Below are 18,090 nucleotides of genomic sequence, written 5' to 3'. Positions count from 1 at the left end.
AGTGGAAATTTTTATACATGTGAAGTACTTCAAACAGTGTCCTTAAAATGAGAGTCAGTTAAGTGTCAGCCTAAGATTCAAGGATGTTAATAACAATTCCTTGACACTCAACAATGGACCATATCGAAAGGAAGTACTAATCTTTCCTGTAACCACTGTTTCTCAGGTTGGTTTGATGGTGCTGGGGTAGAAGCTTTCTTTTTCTCTCTACCAGCAACTTGTACTAGAGCATATCATACCACATATCATTCTGTACTACCATCTGTCTCAGGGAGGGCTTGAACCATGTGTCTTACTGACTTCCATTTCCTGAGCCCTGGAATAGAGCCTGGCGCACTGTGGGTACTCAACTAGATAAATGCTACCAAGATTTAAATCAGAGTATGCAAAAGCTTCATTAATCAGAATGAAAGATAAACACATTTTTATTGGAGGAAAAGAAACAGGTAAGCTACATTTCAACTCCTTATGAGTAAGCATGGTTATCACTTCCAATAACATTTCTCCATGGGAATCTATCTTTTTCTCTTATCAGGCTTCTGGACAGCAAGCAGACCACTGCGACAACTGTTGCAACTGAAGAGAGACACTGGGAGCTGCTCTGCTGGTATCAATATATGCGCCTCCTGTCTTACATTCTTCACTTATATTATCATCAGAAGTGATTCTGATGTTAACTGTGATGTGCCTTGTGAGTCTGAATGTCTACTTAAGAATCTTCGGCCAGGAGTGGTGGTTCATGCCTGTAATCCCAGCACTTTGGGAGGCCGAGGCGGGTGGATCACCTGAAGTTAGGAGTTTGAGACAAGCCTGACCAACAAGGTGGAACCCCATCTCTACTAAAAATACAAAAATTAGCCGGGCGTGGGGGCAGACGCCTGTAGTCCCAGCTACTCAGGAGGCTGAGACAGGAGAATTGCTTGAACCTGGGAGGCAGAGGCTGCAATGAGCTGAGATTGCGCCACTGCACTCCAGCCTGGGCAATGGAGTGAGGCTCCATCTCAACAACAACAAAAAAGCAAAAACAAACAAACAAAAAACCTTCTTAAGGTTCTTAATGTCTACTTAAGGTTCTTAAGTAGACATTTAGACTCACAAGGCACACCACACGTTAACCTTAATGGTGGATGCCACATCATCACCACTATTTATCATCTTCTTTGGGTCATGGAATCTTCTGAGAATTGTAAAACCCTCTTCTGAGAAAAACGTACAAACAAAAAACATTGCATCGAATTTCAAGGAGTCTGTGTTAATTCCTGAAGAAGAAAATTCTGACAAAGAATCCCTGATTACAGAGTATGACATTTATATTGGTAATAAGGTAAAGCAAGAGAGTATGTTGGAATGAACAACAACTGGACATAAGTTTGTTTGCTACAGTAAGCCTTAAGCCTTAAGGCTTGGAAGGAGAAAAATAGAAAGCACTGATAAAGGAGGGAATAAGAGATGGTTTTCTTCAAAGAAACAAAAAGGAATGATAAACATTTGCAATAGGATTTTTTGAGAGAGAAAATAGCACTCCTCTGGGAAAAAGCACAAAGAGGTTAAGGCAGAAGAACTGAAACTAATTAGGAGTACTAACTAGGCAAAGCCATCTGTAATTAATGGCTTTGGCAATTAATTTTTCTTTCTGCTATGAGCTAAAACTCTTAAGTAGATCTTGAAAAAGGCAGTCTGTGGGTAATTACTGACATGCACCTGGGGCTAGGAGTAAGAGATACAGAATAAAGGTAAATGTTTTTAAAGCAATCAAAATCCCCAAATATATTCTTATACAAATGAAAACACTGTATCTCAGATTTTAAGATGTACTTTTTTTCAGTTTAAACTCTGAAACGGACTACATCTTATAATCAACGGTGCTGGACAACTGACAGTGTTTCTTTTTTTCTTTGTGGCACATAATGGTGTGCCTTACAACTGCTGGCCTATTAAGAGTCTATGACCAACCTGGACAACAGAATGAAACCCCATCTCTACAAAAATTAAAAAAAAAAAATTAGGCTAGGTGCAGTGGCTTAAGACTTATAATCCCAGCCCTTTGGGAGGCTGAGGCAGGAGGATCACTTAAGCCCAGGAGTTTGAGACCAGCCTGGGCAACATAGTGAGACCCTGTCTCAAAAAAAAAAAAAAAATTAGCCAAGTGTGGTGGATCACACCTGTGATCCCAGCTACTGGGGAGGCTGAGGCAGCAGGATCACTTGAGCTCGGGAGTTTTGATGCTGCAGTGAGCCATGATCACACCACTGCACTCTAGCCTGGGTGACACAGTGAGACCTTGTCTCAAAACAAAACAAAACAAAACAAAAAAGCAAGATTCTATAAAATACTTCATGGTCTATTGTAAATTAGTAGGATGTAAAAATATCAGGTTAATGCTTTCATACATACTACAGAGCTATGTCTGTATACATATTCAAACGCATATTACATATTCAAATACAGCAGACTCTATCCAATTTTATTGTTTTGTCATTTTTTTAACTTTATCATGGGCTCTGCTAACCATGGGTTTCCCAAAGTTCACAGAAAATCAATCTCTAAATCTCTTCAATTTCTAAGAAGAATCAAATTCATCCTTAGCAAAATGGGTTACTTATTCATGTTTATACCTCCCCAGTCCACTTTGGCTTCCCAGGATTTAAAGACAACTCTTAATAACAGGTCTTCTGCCTCTATTTTAAGATGAGGTAAAATGCAGGGGGCGGTGTAGGAGGGTGGGATGAAGGGGGAGTGATTTACTCAAAGTCACACAGTTACAAAAGTGGTCAAAACACTGAAGGACAACAACACAAATGGAAGTAAATGGGACCTAAACATTACCTGGCCCACATGTCCCAGGGGACCTTTCGAAGAAATATTTGAACACTTCCATGACTATCAAAGCATGATTAATTTCAGCCACATTCATAAAATAGAATAAAACTACTATATCAGATTTACAAATATTAAAAATTAACTCATTCTGTTGGCAAGGGTGAGGGTAAAGAGAGACTCCTATATAATATGGATGGAAGTGTACACTACTACAATTTCTTTGGAGAGTAATTTGGAAATAACTGAAAAATATCCTTTGGCTCAGCACATCTCCTTCTAGGATTTTTCTTCCAGGTATGTTCTCATATGTGAACATGAATACTGCAGAGTTGTTTCTAACAGGAACAGATTGGACACAATTTAAATGGTCATCAAGAGGGAGATGGATATACAGTGTGACACATTCATACAGCAGAACACTAATCAGTTATTAAAGCAAGAGAGGCATATATGTGAACCAAAAGAGAATAACCTTCCAGATATCTGATTATATCAACAAAGCAAGTACATATAGCATACACCGTACACAACCATACGTGATTTTCAAAGGGTGGAAGAAGAGAGGTGGGAGACACTAAACACATTTGTATGTTCACACACCATAGAAAAACATGAGAGAGAGCACTAATGTGTCTGTGTCTGGGGTGGGAAACTTGGGAACTTAAGATTAAGTTAAGGAAGGAAGCAGACTTACTGTCCACTTATGTAAAAATATTAATTAATATTAACAAATTTCAGTTATGCACAGAAAATGTCACAAATTTCTCTAACATGACAATAAATCACCATATAAAAACGAGAAGCTCCTTCGCAGTTTTCCCTATAAGAATCTGATGAATGTACCTTTCCACTCTTCTATTGTGTGTTCCCTTTCATCTAACTGCTTGTCAGGGATCTTTGGTGGTGGCTGAAAAACACAAGGCAATAATAATCGAGTCAGTATGCTGGGAGTATTTTAACTCTTTGTAGTTATTTGAAATATAAGCCAGACAGATGACTTATAAAAATGTATCATTAGATCAAGACTGATCAATCATCAACTTTCTTATATAGACAGAATAGTTTAGGAAGACTCCTTCATTGCAGGAAAAAAAATGTTTAACTGTCTTTTTCTTTTCTTCCAGCTCTTGAAATTGCCACATTTTATTTATATCATAGATCATAGAATTCCGTGTTCCTTTGGATATAGTAATTTCTTTTATAATTGAGTTAGGATGTTCCCTCAGAGCATTCAACATCCTAGTTCTCTGGTTAGGGTATCCAGACAAGATTGCAAAAAACAGTGGGAGGTGACTTTATTTTGTGTAGGAGGGGCTCCAATATGCTCATTAGTTTATTATTTGACGTAGTTTTCATGAAGAAACAGAAAAACATCATCATGTATTTACATTTTTATTTAAAATTAAAAGGTTTCCTCCAAACCTAACTGTAATTCTAACTCTAAGAATGCAGTATGTTCTGTAAACATTAAGAAAATAACTTACAGCTTCTGCTTCAGAAGGATCATACCAGACATTGATGTACGGGTGTTGGAGAGCTTCATCTACAGAGATCCTTTTAGATGCATCTATTACCAGCATTTTGGATAACAAATCCCTTGCCTGACTGGCTGCAAACATAATGATGTTAATGTACATATATTTGTAAAGGTTCTCAAATTATTAATAACTTTCAGCAATTTGAGATTATTTTTTATTTTAAAAGCATATGTTTTAAAAATATTACTGTAAAATTATTTTATACATCTGACTAAAATATATAAAATTAAAGAAAAAAAAACCTCATTTTTTTTCCCACCATCCAGAGAAAACCTTGGGTTATGTCCCATAAGAATATGAATACATATAAACACACAAACACATACACACACACCCCAAATGGGATTAAATTTATATATTTGTAAAAAGTACCTTTAAGTTTGTTGTGTTCTGAGTCAGCTGGGAAAAGTACATCAGGGAAGAGTTTTTCGAAGCTATATCCAGCATATTTAGGTCTGTTTTCAACATAAGTCCTTACTGTTGGTTGCAGTTTCTTCATGAATTCAGGACATGGTGTTCCAAGCTGTTCAATAACTTTATTCCACTGATCAATATCTAATATCAAGTAGCTAAGAAAAATACTCCATAACTAATGTTCAACACATTAGTCATTCATATTATAAGAAAATAGAAATTTTAAAAATCCTAAGAAAGGATGTGGCAGTTACAAATTTTATATGTCACAGGCACCTTGCAAAAGGCAATGATTGTAGATGGACAGAAATGATCAATAAATAAGCTTGGTTAATCTTATTTATTGTGTGTGTTCATACTAACTGATTTTACCTTAAAATGGAAGCTTAAACTCACAAATTCTAAATAAAATTATAAGTAACTAAGAATAATGACAATTACTATCCACAGTGGCTCTAACTGCAAACAATGCTATAATAATACACAAAATGTTTCCTTTTCTGTCAGTTTATCAGAAAACATGATTGTATCTCCTAGACAAATATTTCTAGAACACATCCTGTTTTACTGAGTTTTCTACACTAACAGAAAATAACCAGTTGCAATAAAAATAAAGGCTTCTATAAAAGCGGCATTATCTTTTGCCGTTCTTTGTTCAGTTTATGTTTAAAAAAATTTTCTAAAGCTCTGATGCTTATAAAAAAGATTCAGTTTTTTGGTAAGTTGTAAGGTTGGGATTTCTTGGTCTCCTTTCCTCTAGTCTTTACCAGGAACCTGAAGGCCAAGGCCTAAAACTCACTTATCGTAATCTTGTGAATATGGCTTTTTCCACTCTTCCTCCTGAAACAATTCTAAGTGTTACTAGCTGACAGACACATAACAAATCACTGTTAATATAAATATTAAAAGTAGTGGGATGAACAAAAAACATGAATCCGAAGCTATCGTCACCATATAAAATTACTACTGCTGAAATTCTCAGATGAAAGGGTATGTTATGTAAGTAATGAGACAACAATCAAAAGACATAAACCACATAGAACATTAACAAAAAGGAGGTAGGGGACAAAACAAAAGGATGGCCAGAAGCAACAGACAGCTCCAAAATTCATATTAAGTTGTACGTATTTCTAGACTTAAGTGTATAATTATTAGAAATTTTTAATGCAAGCCATGACTTTTGATTTAGGTTAAATAAACCAACTCAAAGCCACCCAGTAATTGTGCATAATTACAATTGAGCAGGGTTCTGAACTAACATATGAAACAACAAATGAGGGAAAGAAAAGTCTATGTCAAATAGTAGGTGGTATTTTAAGAGTAATTTAACAATATATTAGGGAGAGACAAAATACATTACACCTGACCAAACTGAAGTGCTATCATACATTTTGACCTTTAGAAACTACATTTTAGGCCAAAGATAAGGATACGATCTGTACCTGGGAACAAAACACCACCTTTGATCATTTCTCCCATGATGCACCCAACTGACCAAATGTCAACTGAAAACAAAATGCAATGACATTAACATAAAGATTCTGGTTAAAATAAAAAAAAAATAAAGAAAATCACACACACCATGTATACTTTAAAATTATAAAAAGCAGTATAAAATAAAAATGAGTGACAGTGAATGTGCTCTGACTACCAGCAGAGACTGTATGTCCTACTGCCAGATGCAGCCTACAAATATTTCAGCTTCTTATCTCAACAATTTTTGAACTCTAATAGCCACAAACTTTATGCCTGTTTAAAATCCCATCTGTATAAATGTAGCATATTCATTTTCATTAGAGAACATAAAGAAATTCATCGCCTAACTAATTAACTGCTGCAGCAGCACAAGGATACAGTCCCTTCCTGGAAAGAGGATTTTGTGGCAAACCATTTCTCCCATAATGCACCCCACAGACCATAAATCCACTATATGTTTGCAGCACAAAAGAAGGAAAAGCAAAGCAAAAGGTCATTAAAATCAAAGAAGCATAATATGACTGCATTATATAAAAACTGCAAAACATCACAAAAAGAAAAAAGTGATCGTAACTTTAGCTCATGGAATAATTTAAAACACAAATTATTTTTTGAAAGTCTTTGGTTCACAAAAGAAAATGTAAAGTGTGGCATTTTAACTACGTATCTAATTTCAAAGTGAGAGCTACGCTACGCATAGAAATTGCATAAATAGAAAAACCCTGCATGTTTTGTCCCTGAGAACTTGTTTATAAAATATGAAACAGAACCAAACACGAACTTTGTAAATAAAAATGTACATGAGGTAGTAAAATTATAAAAATAAAATCTTTATACTATACTATTTAGAAGTTCAACTGTGCATTATACTAAGTTAAAGAAAAAAGCATGAGAAAATAATTCAGCATTTTCAAATATTTAACAGAAATAATCTCTATGAATAATTACAATAAAAAAGTTAATCTAAAGCTCTTTAGAATTTTTAAACTGGATTTCCCAAATATATTTAATTGAGAAGTGCTATGCTTGTTCTGAATTAAAAGTCCATTTGTTTTCTTGGCAACATCATGCTACATTTACCCTACTATCCCAAAAGGAACAAGTGCACAGAGAATTAACAACTAATCAAGGAAAACTGTAAGAGAAATGTATTTCATGTTTCCTACATGAAGTTTTTTAAACCCATAAAACCAAACTGCTTTTGATTTAAGAAGTTAGTTTTGGCTAGACACAGTATGACAGTTTCCACAAACTGACTATCTAGAGTCTCCTGGAACACTTATTGATGACCCTTGCCAACTGTAAATGGGAATCCCAATCAATGTTGACAAGAATCTGCTAGACACAGAAACAGACAATTGGGAATCTCCACCTACTTAGGGAAACTGACAGTACACCATGGCATTTTATGACTTTGGGTTTGACTATCACACAAAAAGGAGAGAGTAAGTGCTTGTAGTTTAATAGGAAAAGAGGGGAGAATGAGCAATTTAGAAGGAAAAGCCTTAGAAACTTGCATTTGGTTGTGACATCTGAAGGTCCAAATTCTTTAAAATGACAAGAGGAAAACAGCACAAATAGATGTCAGAAAGAGACGTGCCCTTTAGTCATGTTAAAGGACTTAGAAAATTAAAGCCTGTACTTTCTAATACAGTACATTCTTACTAAAAGGCTGCCAGTTCACTGAAGAATCTTAGGAGCTAAACTGGGAATTACTTTTGGAAATACTGTGGAACTAAAGTTTCCCTAAAATTTCATATTAAAATGAATGAACATTTTTATATTTATGTCATGGTTCAGCTTTCAAGGATAAGATTTTAGAAAAAAAAGTTAATATTTATAAATTAGTGCCTCAGAGAAAAATTTTTTCTAAGGTTTTCCTTTTTGACAAAAATCTATTGGAATAACTCTTCTCTACAGATTTTAAAGAGAATGTTAAACTTTAAATATCCAGCATACAACTTATGTTGGTAACTTCCAGAAAAGCCTATTTTTAAACAAAAGTATTTTGAAAGCTGCAAGCATGAGAGAAGATATTATCTGGGCCAGTGAAGACTAGGAACATAAGTCTGATTCATGCACAACTCTAGTTTTAAGCTAACTGCTTAGTCGATTAAGCAGTTAAAAATATATTGATTACACTGCTTTCCAAAATGCTCTGAGTAGACTGTAATAAAAGGCACATAAAGCAAAGTTGTTAAAATGGATGGGAGCTGGGCGTGGTGGATCACCTAAGGTCAGGAGTTCGAGACCAGCCTGGCCAACCTAATGAGACCCTGTCTCTACTAAAATACAAAAATTAGCCAGGCATGGTGGCACGCGCCTGTAATCTTAGCTACGCAGTAGGCTGAGGCAGGGGAATGGCTTCAAGCCGGGAGGTGGAGGCTGCAGTGAACCAAGATGGCATGACTGCACTCTAGCCTGGGCGACAGAGCGAGACTCCATCTCAAAAAAAAAAAAAAATAATAATAATAATAAATAAAATGAGTGTGAGGTGATATTAAAAGGAGGAAGTACTTATGTTTAACCTTGCTGGCTAATGTAGTTATAGTCATTAAGCATTACATTTGACTCCATTTCCTAGGGTGGGAGTGGGAAGGCAAGAAAGTGATCTACATAATTTTTAACTAAGAGAGGAACTACATGTCAGTTCTTTTTTTATTTTTATTTTTTTTTGAGACAGTCTTGCTTTGTCTCCCAGGCTGGAATACAGTGGTGCAATCTCGGCTTACTGTAACCTCCACCTCCCGGGTTCAAGTGATTCTCATGCCTCAACTCTGGAATAGCTGGGACTACAGGTGCACACCACCACACCTGAGTAATTTCTGTACTTTCAGTAGAGACAGGGTTTTGCCATGTTGCCCAAGCTGGTCTCAAACTCCTGGCCTCGGGTGATCCATAAGACTCGGCCTCCCAAAGTGCTGGGATTACAGGTGTAAGCGACCATACCCAGCCTCAATTCTTTATATGACAGTTTTTCTTAGTGCTAATTTCTGGCAGGAAGCTATCCTAAGATCATATTTATAGGACACTGACACATAACACCGTATCTATGACAATCACAGCAAATGCAAAAGCAATCTTTGTGCTGGTGCGTCACTTGAAGTTATCAATTCTCGAAAAAAAAAAAACTCTTCAAATTTCAGGTGAGAGTAAGTAAAAAGAACAGCATATTTACTTAAGTATAAAAAATTAATAGCAAATGTTTAAAGTATTTGTTTTTAATCAGTTCAGAAAATCAAGCTCAGCTTAATCGTATATTTTATTTAAAAAAATCTTAAAAGTTGACTTATTACAATTTCCTGATTCAAAATGAACTGCTATTCCAGATTCCTTGCCAGAAAAAATGTCTAGGTTTTATTCTTGGTAGTATTTTGGATGAAGTCACCACATTTTTTAAAATGATGGTTTATTTCCATAAAATCTCATGGTTATTAGCAGATTTATTCATCTCCTAAATTTCTAAGACTCAACAAAATTTCTTCCTAAATTAAATATAAGTAGGTATATCCATAAAAAATATTTAAATTCATGATCTACATGCCAGATAATTTTGTTCAACATTGATTCTTAGGTCAATTGATACAGTCGGATATACCCACACAAAATACTAAAAGTCATTTCCTTAAGGCTGGACATAAGGTTTTAATGAAACTTTACTGCTTCCTTCAAGAGGTCACCTTAATTATCCAGCAGCTTTGCAGAGGCCTTAACGTACCTCTTAAAGTTTATGATGAGTGCTACCGCTATGATCTTTAGTTTCATGGGGTTGGAAATATGGGCAAATATCACTGATGTACACTAATAAAGTAACTGTCAGTACACTCTATACATCCCTGAGACCATGTTAGAAATGTTCACTTTCAAGTTATAGGCAAGCAAAGAGCATAAATTCTGTCTCAGGGCCATGGCAACAAATTCTTTATCCAATGGTAGTAGTGATGGTATGTATCTGTATTTAAACAAATAAGGGCCCCAAGTTTTTGCAAACATTTATGACAAAATTTATACTTACCTGCAAACTTTAGATACACATTTCAAACAACGGTACATATTTAATTCAATGTTCTTCAGCTTAAGTATTTACATAAAAATTCTAATGAATAAAGAAAAAAAGCTAAATCAGAAAAATATTTCAAATAAATGTGTGTGCTGACCGTTTTCCTTGTAGCCCATGCCAAGGATGACCTCGGGTGCTCTGTAGTAGCGAGTCACTACATAAGGCGTCATCATAAAACTCGTTCCTGCAGTCCTGGCCAGACCGAAGTCAAGAATCTTCAAAGTGCAGTCAGATTTTACTACTATATTACTGGGCTTTAAGTCCTTCAGAAAATAAAAATTAAAAAATGACTGCCATGATATATATGAAAATCCTACAGTTCACAATAAAGTTATACTATCCCTTGCAAAACATTCATGTTAACTCTTCATTTTTCTCACTGTAATATTACTGCACTGATTCATCATTACAAGGCAAACCTGAGAAGTCAGCTTTATGGGATTTAAAATTTATGAATACATACAGTTATTAGAGAAGTTAGTAATGTTTTAATCGCTAGAAATTATGATTAGCTAGACATTTTTGGTTAAATAGAGGGGATTTGAAAAGACATTGCAAAGCTCACATAAAAAACTACTATAGTAAAAGAGTGATAAGTTAACATTTATATTCATTTGCATAACACGTTACCAATATTTTTAAAATCTCATTTTAAAGTCACAATAAGCTTTATACAGATGTTATAAGTCAACAATGAGCCATCCTGTCAATCAATAGCAAATGTTATTTGATCTTTTAGATTGGCAGATACCCAGTTCCAAAGGACCAGAATAGTCATTATGCATTTTTCCATCCCTGATTTCTCCCACCTGGAGTCACACAAATTTGCTATAAAATTTTTGTCTGTTTGTAGAAGTAGAACACCATTGTCCTGGTGCCACTAATCTATAAAATTGCTTGCTATAGATACTACTGAATAATTCAGAATTTTTCACCTGGCCCCTACTTTAACATATTCTGTGCTGTGCCCATCAAAAGTCAGGTAGCAGCATAAACACTCACAGCTTCATGTTCAATACACTATGCCTGTTAGCCCTGATGAATACTATTACAAGCCAAAGGACCAAAAAAGTAAGAAAGCATAAATCCACAACACAAATGCACTGTATTACCTGTACTGACATGCAGTATACATATTAAATATCACTGATTAATACAAAACAGGAAAACAGCCTGCTTGAAAGACAACTATTACTTTTGTAATGTTAACATACAGAAAAGCATGTTGTCTTTAACATATTTCGACAGGCAATCATGGATGGGTTTAGAAGATATGTAATCTAGTGGTTTTATTAAATTAAATATACCAACAATTCAAAAGTCTTAATGAAACAGAAGAAAAACTTTTTCATTATTGGTATTCTGTAAGTATAATGTTGCTAATACTTCTAAAATACAGTACCTCAGCAAAGAAATACTGCATGTTCAAGAATAAATATTACAAGCTTTGATACCACTTCAATATTTAGTGTGATGGTTGAAGGTTACTGGCTCTTTATACTAGCAGATTCCAATTTAGAAATAACATTCCAATTTTAAGTACTTTATTGTGAAAAAATTGAAAGCAAAGTAACAATTTTTAAAGACAGGTATTTTTGTTAAGCAAAATAATTGTCAAAAAAAGCCTCAAAGAATATTAACTGAAATTCATCCATATATATCATTATGTACCTTACAGCTGTTAATTACGCTAACTATATCTAAGAATAGTAACTTAGAATTTATGTAGGCAGTGGAACTAACCCAACATTCTGTCTTCTTCCCCTACTTTTTCTAGCTTCCTCAGTTAGGCAAGGGCACATGGGTAGTTCTAATTCATGGGATGTGAGTGGAAGTAAAGAAGAGAAGGGCCAGTGCACAACTTCCTGTGGTCTCCTACCCTGCTTTGGTGATTAGGAACGTTCCAGAGGATTCTCTGGCAGCCTGGGTTGCTGATCATTTACGTAAATGTACAGTCCACAAACCCACTATGAGCTGCACCACACATTCAGCAAAGGAAATAAGCCTGAGTCGTGCTAAGCCACTGAGAACTAAGGGTTTATCTGTTACTTCGGTACAGGTGAGTCTATTCTAACACTGAAACTGGTGTCAGAAATGGGGTGTTAACTATTATAAAAACATAAGATCCCGGCTTAGCAATTGAGCAGGGAAACTCACCTCAAAGGTTGGAAAGGTGATCTAGGTTATGTAGTAGCAAAACACTTCATGAAGCTGTCACCTGCACCCAGCCACTTGTACAATGAACCTGAAAGCTCTAGCACAGGGGCTGGCAAATTAAGGCCTGCATGCTTTGTAAAGAAAGTGTTGATACTGAAGCACAGTCATGCTCATTCAAGTACATATCACCTATGGCTGCTTTTGTGTCACAATGGCAGAGTCTTGTAGCTGTGACACAGACTATTATCCACAAAGCCTAAAGTATTTACTACAAGGCTTTGACAGAAAAAGTTTGTTGAACCCTGCTCTAGAAGAGACTGGACAGCAAAACTTCAGTAGTTTGTGTTGGTAGCTACTGGCTGCATTTAAAAGTAGTAGCCACATTTTAAAGCAGAAATAAAAAAACAGAGTCTAGAATTTCAGGGTCTTGCCATTTTGAAAAAGCTAAATGCTACCAGACTCCTGAAAGAAGGTACGGTAGATTGTTCTGCAAATATTCCTGCCCACCCTAGACTGTGTCCTCACCCTGCTGACAGGTTCAGTCACTTGTCTTATTTTGGTCAATGAAATATGGGGGAATGTGTTTGATTCAGCATAGCTCTTGCTCTTCTACCTTTCACCATGAGAAAAGGATGTCTCTGGTGGATGCTTCAGTTTAGATGCTGAAACCTGAATATGGGACAAGCCTGAACTTGACCCATGGTTTGGAGCAGTGTCATACAGCCAACCCTGCAGACCCAAGTAAACAATAAATATTGCTTTAAGCCACTGATATCCTGGATTGGTTTCTGTGCATCATTTTCACATAATAATTCTGAAATCTTTTCAGGGAAAAAGTCCTGTAAAATCCTTCAATCAATAAAATTGCCTCAGTCTCCCAACAGAAGCTTGAACGCTTACAGGAAGACTGAAGACAGCCTCAATTAAGTGCAAGAATACAGGACCCATGAGTTAAAAAAGATGCTTTGAAAACAATTACAATCAGAAAGATAAGAAATCTCTGAAATTTCTGAAAGAGTTAGCTAACTGTCAGACCTAACGCCAAAGGTCTATGATCCTTCTATATTTCAAACAGGAGTTTTCATCTCACAGTAATTTTGCCCCAACATAATATTTGGCAATGTCAGAAACATTTTTGATCGTCACAACTGGGGAGTGCTACTGGCATCTAGTGGGTAGAGGCCAGGAATGCTACTAAACATTCCACCATCAAAAGAAAGAACTGTTTGGTCCAAAATGTCAATAGTGGCAAGGCTGAGAAGGGTGGCCTTAAAATGACCCTTGGGCCCCAATCTTTTATAGATAAGAAGCAGGCTCAGAAAGGTGAGCAGCCCTCAAGGAAAATACATTCTTCAATACTCACTTTAGATATATTCATGAGGATAGCAAAAAAGATGACTCTCCCACAGGGTAGAGCGCTCAGGTACTAGAGAACCACAGAGATCAGTCAGGGCTGATGAGGAATATTCCCCACACCCAGGGCAAGGGACGTTCACAATGTCTGTACAGAAGAATTTAATTACAACTAACCAATGACTGCATTTTTCAGTTTTCTAAATGGGATTGCTCACTGTGATAACACTGGCCCTGTCTGACCACTCTATCTACAGTATATGGCAGGGGAGCAGTGGTCATAGGGGTGGCCATATAATTTGGTCATTCCAGTTCCTATGTTTCTGGACCAAGACGAACAATGTCTGGATTTGATAAGAATAGAACTTTGGGCTATTTCCCTTGAGGAGGGTGTGGAATAAAGGGAGCAAAGGAATATTTGTCAGCCAGGACAGACTGTGGCAGAGGCTGGGGCTCACCACTATTCTGAAGTCTGCTCTCCCTACATTTCCCAGTTTCCTTACAAATTAGGCAAGTCCTATGGCTAGCTCTGTCAACGTTCTCTAAGCAGAAGTGACGTATGTCACTTCCAAGCAAAGAAGAGCCATGCACATCACTTGGCTTTCTCTTTCGGACAAAGTGACCCACAACTATCTAGATGGTGGGACCTCATCAGCTTGGGTCTCAGAGAAGTAATCCTGACTTGCCCTGAACCTTTACCTAAGGGATGAAAGGCCAGGTTATTTTACCAAGTAAATAACCTCAGACTAGCAGAAGTACTAGCCAAGGGTGGAGGTGAATCTAGAATAAGTAGTAGAGCAGAGATGAGTAGCAATCGTGGCCTCAAGATCAGCTGCAAAAAACATCAATGCATATCTCCACTCTAGAGTTTCCCAAAGAACCCAAGCTAAGATAAAGGGAGATTCTTCACAATAGGTAACAGACCACAGTAGGTCTCATTAAGCTCCACTTTATCACATTAAGAAATTTTCTACAGATGCACTTTATTTTTACTACTTTATGTACTGATACTAAGGGAGTTAGATTATCCCAATACTGCTGTGCTTGTGCCATTCTTTTATTTTCTACACTTTAAGCTTTTTGTATAGCAACTCTACTTCATGTATAATTGTATATCCTAATTGGATAGTATCTTTCACCTTTAAAATGTGAGACTATTCCCAGAAAGGAATGCTTCCTCTCTGAACCTACCATATTCAACTTTATCTCATTAAATAGAGTTACCTTTGTTTTGATGTTTGCATTTTCCTGGTATATGTCTACCAACCTCTCTGCCTTCAGCCTTTTGAAGTTAGCTACAAATGTTTGTGTTACGGAAACATGCAGTTGTTGTTGAGTCTTTGCATGCTGCCAAAATCTGACCTTTTTAAACTAAGGAACTAATCCCATTAACATACTACCATAAATATTGTTCTTTTGTAATTTTGTGTGTTTTTTTTTTATGGTTCTTGTTGTTTCCATTGTTTTCTATCTTCTACCATTTAGTCTGTTTTTCTGGTCTAGCCACCTGCTATCCTTGTTAATCTGGAACCTTTCTATTTGGAGGAGTGTGCCTTACTAAAATCAAATGAACTTCCACAATGTTGGATTACTGCCCCAGTCTAAGGACTCAGGAAACAAACAAACCAAACCTAGAAGTTTCACTCGTCTGCTCTACTTCACACAGTGTATGAGTAGGGGCTCAGGAAGATAAAATATTCTTCCATTTAAAGAGATTTTTATTATGTTATTTAAATACTGCACTAGACAAATGATTAGAGCAGCTGTATACAAGGAATTCACTTAGAATGATAATTAAGGATAAGCCTGTAACAGGATTGTTCACTTAAAAAAAAAAAGCCTCAATAACTCAAAGACGCAACTGTCTTATACTATGAAAACTATCTCTGTATTTATTTAATTACATGAGTGAGGTTATTTGACGTAGATGACTCAGAAGGAAGATGTAATGACGCAGATGACTCAGAAGGAAGATGTAATTCCACTGAATTAAATAATTTTTAAAAATTCCAGGCTGGGCATGATGGCTCATGCTTGTGATCCCAGCACTTTGGGAGGTCGAGGCAGGTGGGTTGCTTGAAGTCAGGAATATAAGACCAGCCTAGGCAACAAGGCAAGACCCCGTCTCTACAAAAACATAAAAAATAAAAATTTGCTAGGCATGGTGGTACATGCCTGTAGTCTTAGCTACTTGGGAGGTTGAAGTGGGATGATCACTGAGCCCAGGAGGTAAAGGCTGCAGTGGGCCATGTTCATGCTACTGCATTCATGCCTGGGTGACAGAGAGAGACCCCGTCTCAAAAAAAAAAATTAAAAAACAAAAAAATTTCCTTTCAATCTATTGAACCCAGGAGTTCAAGGCTGCAGTGAGCTATGATTATACCACTGCATTCTACCCTGAGTGACAGAGTAAGATTCTGTCTCTTAGAAAAAAAAAAAATTCCTCTCAATACTTTTCAAAGAATAAGCTAGATTTAACTAAAATACAAAACATACCAACACAAAAAAATTTTACATAAATGTTCACGTCGGTATTATCCGTAATAGTCAGTGGTAACAACCCAAATTATAATCAAGTGATAAATGGATAAAAAATTTATTCAGTGAAATATTTGTCAATAAAATGACATGAAGAACTGACACACAATAAATACATGAATTAATCTTGAAAAGATTATGCTAGGTAAAATAAGCCAAGCACAAAATATCACATATAATTCTATGTATATGAAATGTCCTGAATAGACAAATATACAAAGACAGAAAGTAGATCAGTGTTTGCTTAGGGCCAGAGGTGAAAGGAACACAGAAGAATGGGAAATAAAGACGAGTGGATTTGGAGTTTCTTTTAGAGCAATGGAATTTTCTAAAGTTAAGTAATGAGCACACAATCTTCAAATATAATAAACACTGAGTTGTACACATTAAATGAATAAATTGTATGGCATGTCAATTATATCACAAGAAAAGCAGTTAAAAATCCCAGAAAACAAAAATATAAAAATATTGCTGAATATATATATAAAAAACAATTCTGGCAAATACTCAATTTTGGTAACTTGGTAATATTCAATTTCCAATTTGGAATGACTGGTAATAATAGCAGCTTATTTTGTATACTGCTTCACTTCAGAGCAAAAACAAACTTTACACTGCTCCATATAAATCAGTGAAATACAGTGATCCTAAGAATTTGATGAGAGGCAGTGATGTCAGCCAAAACAGCTCCACAGAAGCACCATAAAACATCAAAGTGTCAGAATAAATTTTTTCAGAATTCTGGAAATTATTCAAAGGTTTATGGCAATCAAGTGAACTCAGAACCAAGAAAAAGGCAACTTAAAAACAGGAAACCACCTCACACCCATTAGGACGGTTACTATGAAAAAAATAAAGTGTTGGTAAGAATGAGGAATAACTGAAACCCTTCTGTACTACTCGTGGGAATGTAAAATGGTAGAGCTGCTATGGAAAACAGTGTGGCAGTTTCTCAAAATGTTAAAAAGAATGACCATGTGATCCGGCAACTCCACTTCTGCCTATAGCCCAAATGAACTGAAAGCAGGGTCTCAAAGAGATATTTGGACAACTATGTTCATAGCAGCATTATTCACAACAGCTAAATGCAGAACCAACCCAAGTGCCACTGATGAATGGATAAGCAAGTATGGTATATACATAAATGGAATATTATTCAGCCTTAAAAAGGAAGAAAATTCTCACATATGCTGCAACATGGATAAACCTTAAGCACATTATGCTAAGTGAAATAAGCCAGCTGCAAGGAGGCGAATACTGCATGATTCTGCTTATATGAGGTATTTATAGTAGCCAAAATCATACAGACAGAAAATAGAATGATGGCTGTCGGGGGTTGCGGGGAGAGGAGAACAGTGAATTGTTGTCTAGTGGGTGTAGAGTTTCAGCTTGATGAAAAGAATTCTGGAGATGGATGGTGGTGATGGTTGCACATTATGAATGTATTTAATGTCACAGAACTGTGCATTTAACGGTTAAAATGGCACATTTTATATGTATTTACTACAATAAAAAGGTAGGGAAAAAACACTGGGAAATATTTCCAGCATTTTAACTAGTCTTTGGCTCGACCTGCCTCACTAACTAGGCAAGGATTTTGAAGAAAGCAGCCACATTTTCAGTGTGGGACCCTGGTCCTAGGCTAGACAGAGGCAATCCTTGAAAACATGGTTAAGGCAAGTAAATAGCCCAATGCTGCCTGGAACAAAACATTAAAGTGGAGGAGAAAACAAG

At 36.2% G+C, this 18,090-nt stretch overlaps 1 protein-coding gene across 1 annotated transcript in view; it reads right to left on the bottom strand.

Moving 5' to 3' along the window:
• Positions 1-18,090, bottom strand: part of MAPK8 (mitogen-activated protein kinase 8) — a 137,281-nt gene that overhangs the window by 5,617 nt on the left and 113,574 nt on the right. Inside the window, exons 6-10 of the mRNA XM_011950351.1 lie at positions 10,406-10,571; positions 6,206-6,277; positions 4,731-4,913; positions 4,305-4,429; positions 3,664-3,727 (exon numbers count right to left, since the gene is read on the bottom strand). Of these exons, the coding sequence (XP_011805741.1) occupies positions 3,664-3,727; positions 4,305-4,429; positions 4,731-4,913; positions 6,206-6,277; positions 10,406-10,571 (610 nt within the window). The remainder of the gene's footprint in view (positions 1-3,663; positions 3,728-4,304; positions 4,430-4,730; positions 4,914-6,205; positions 6,278-10,405; positions 10,572-18,090) is intronic.

The sequence above is a fragment of the Colobus angolensis genome, unplaced genomic scaffold (assembly GCF_000951035.1).
Source record: "Colobus angolensis palliatus isolate OR3802 unplaced genomic scaffold, Cang.pa_1.0 Scaffold306, whole genome shotgun sequence".
In the NCBI taxonomy this organism is placed as follows: domain Eukaryota; kingdom Metazoa; phylum Chordata; class Mammalia; order Primates; family Cercopithecidae; genus Colobus; species Colobus angolensis.
This window is presented reverse-complemented; position numbering and strand designations above follow the sequence as displayed.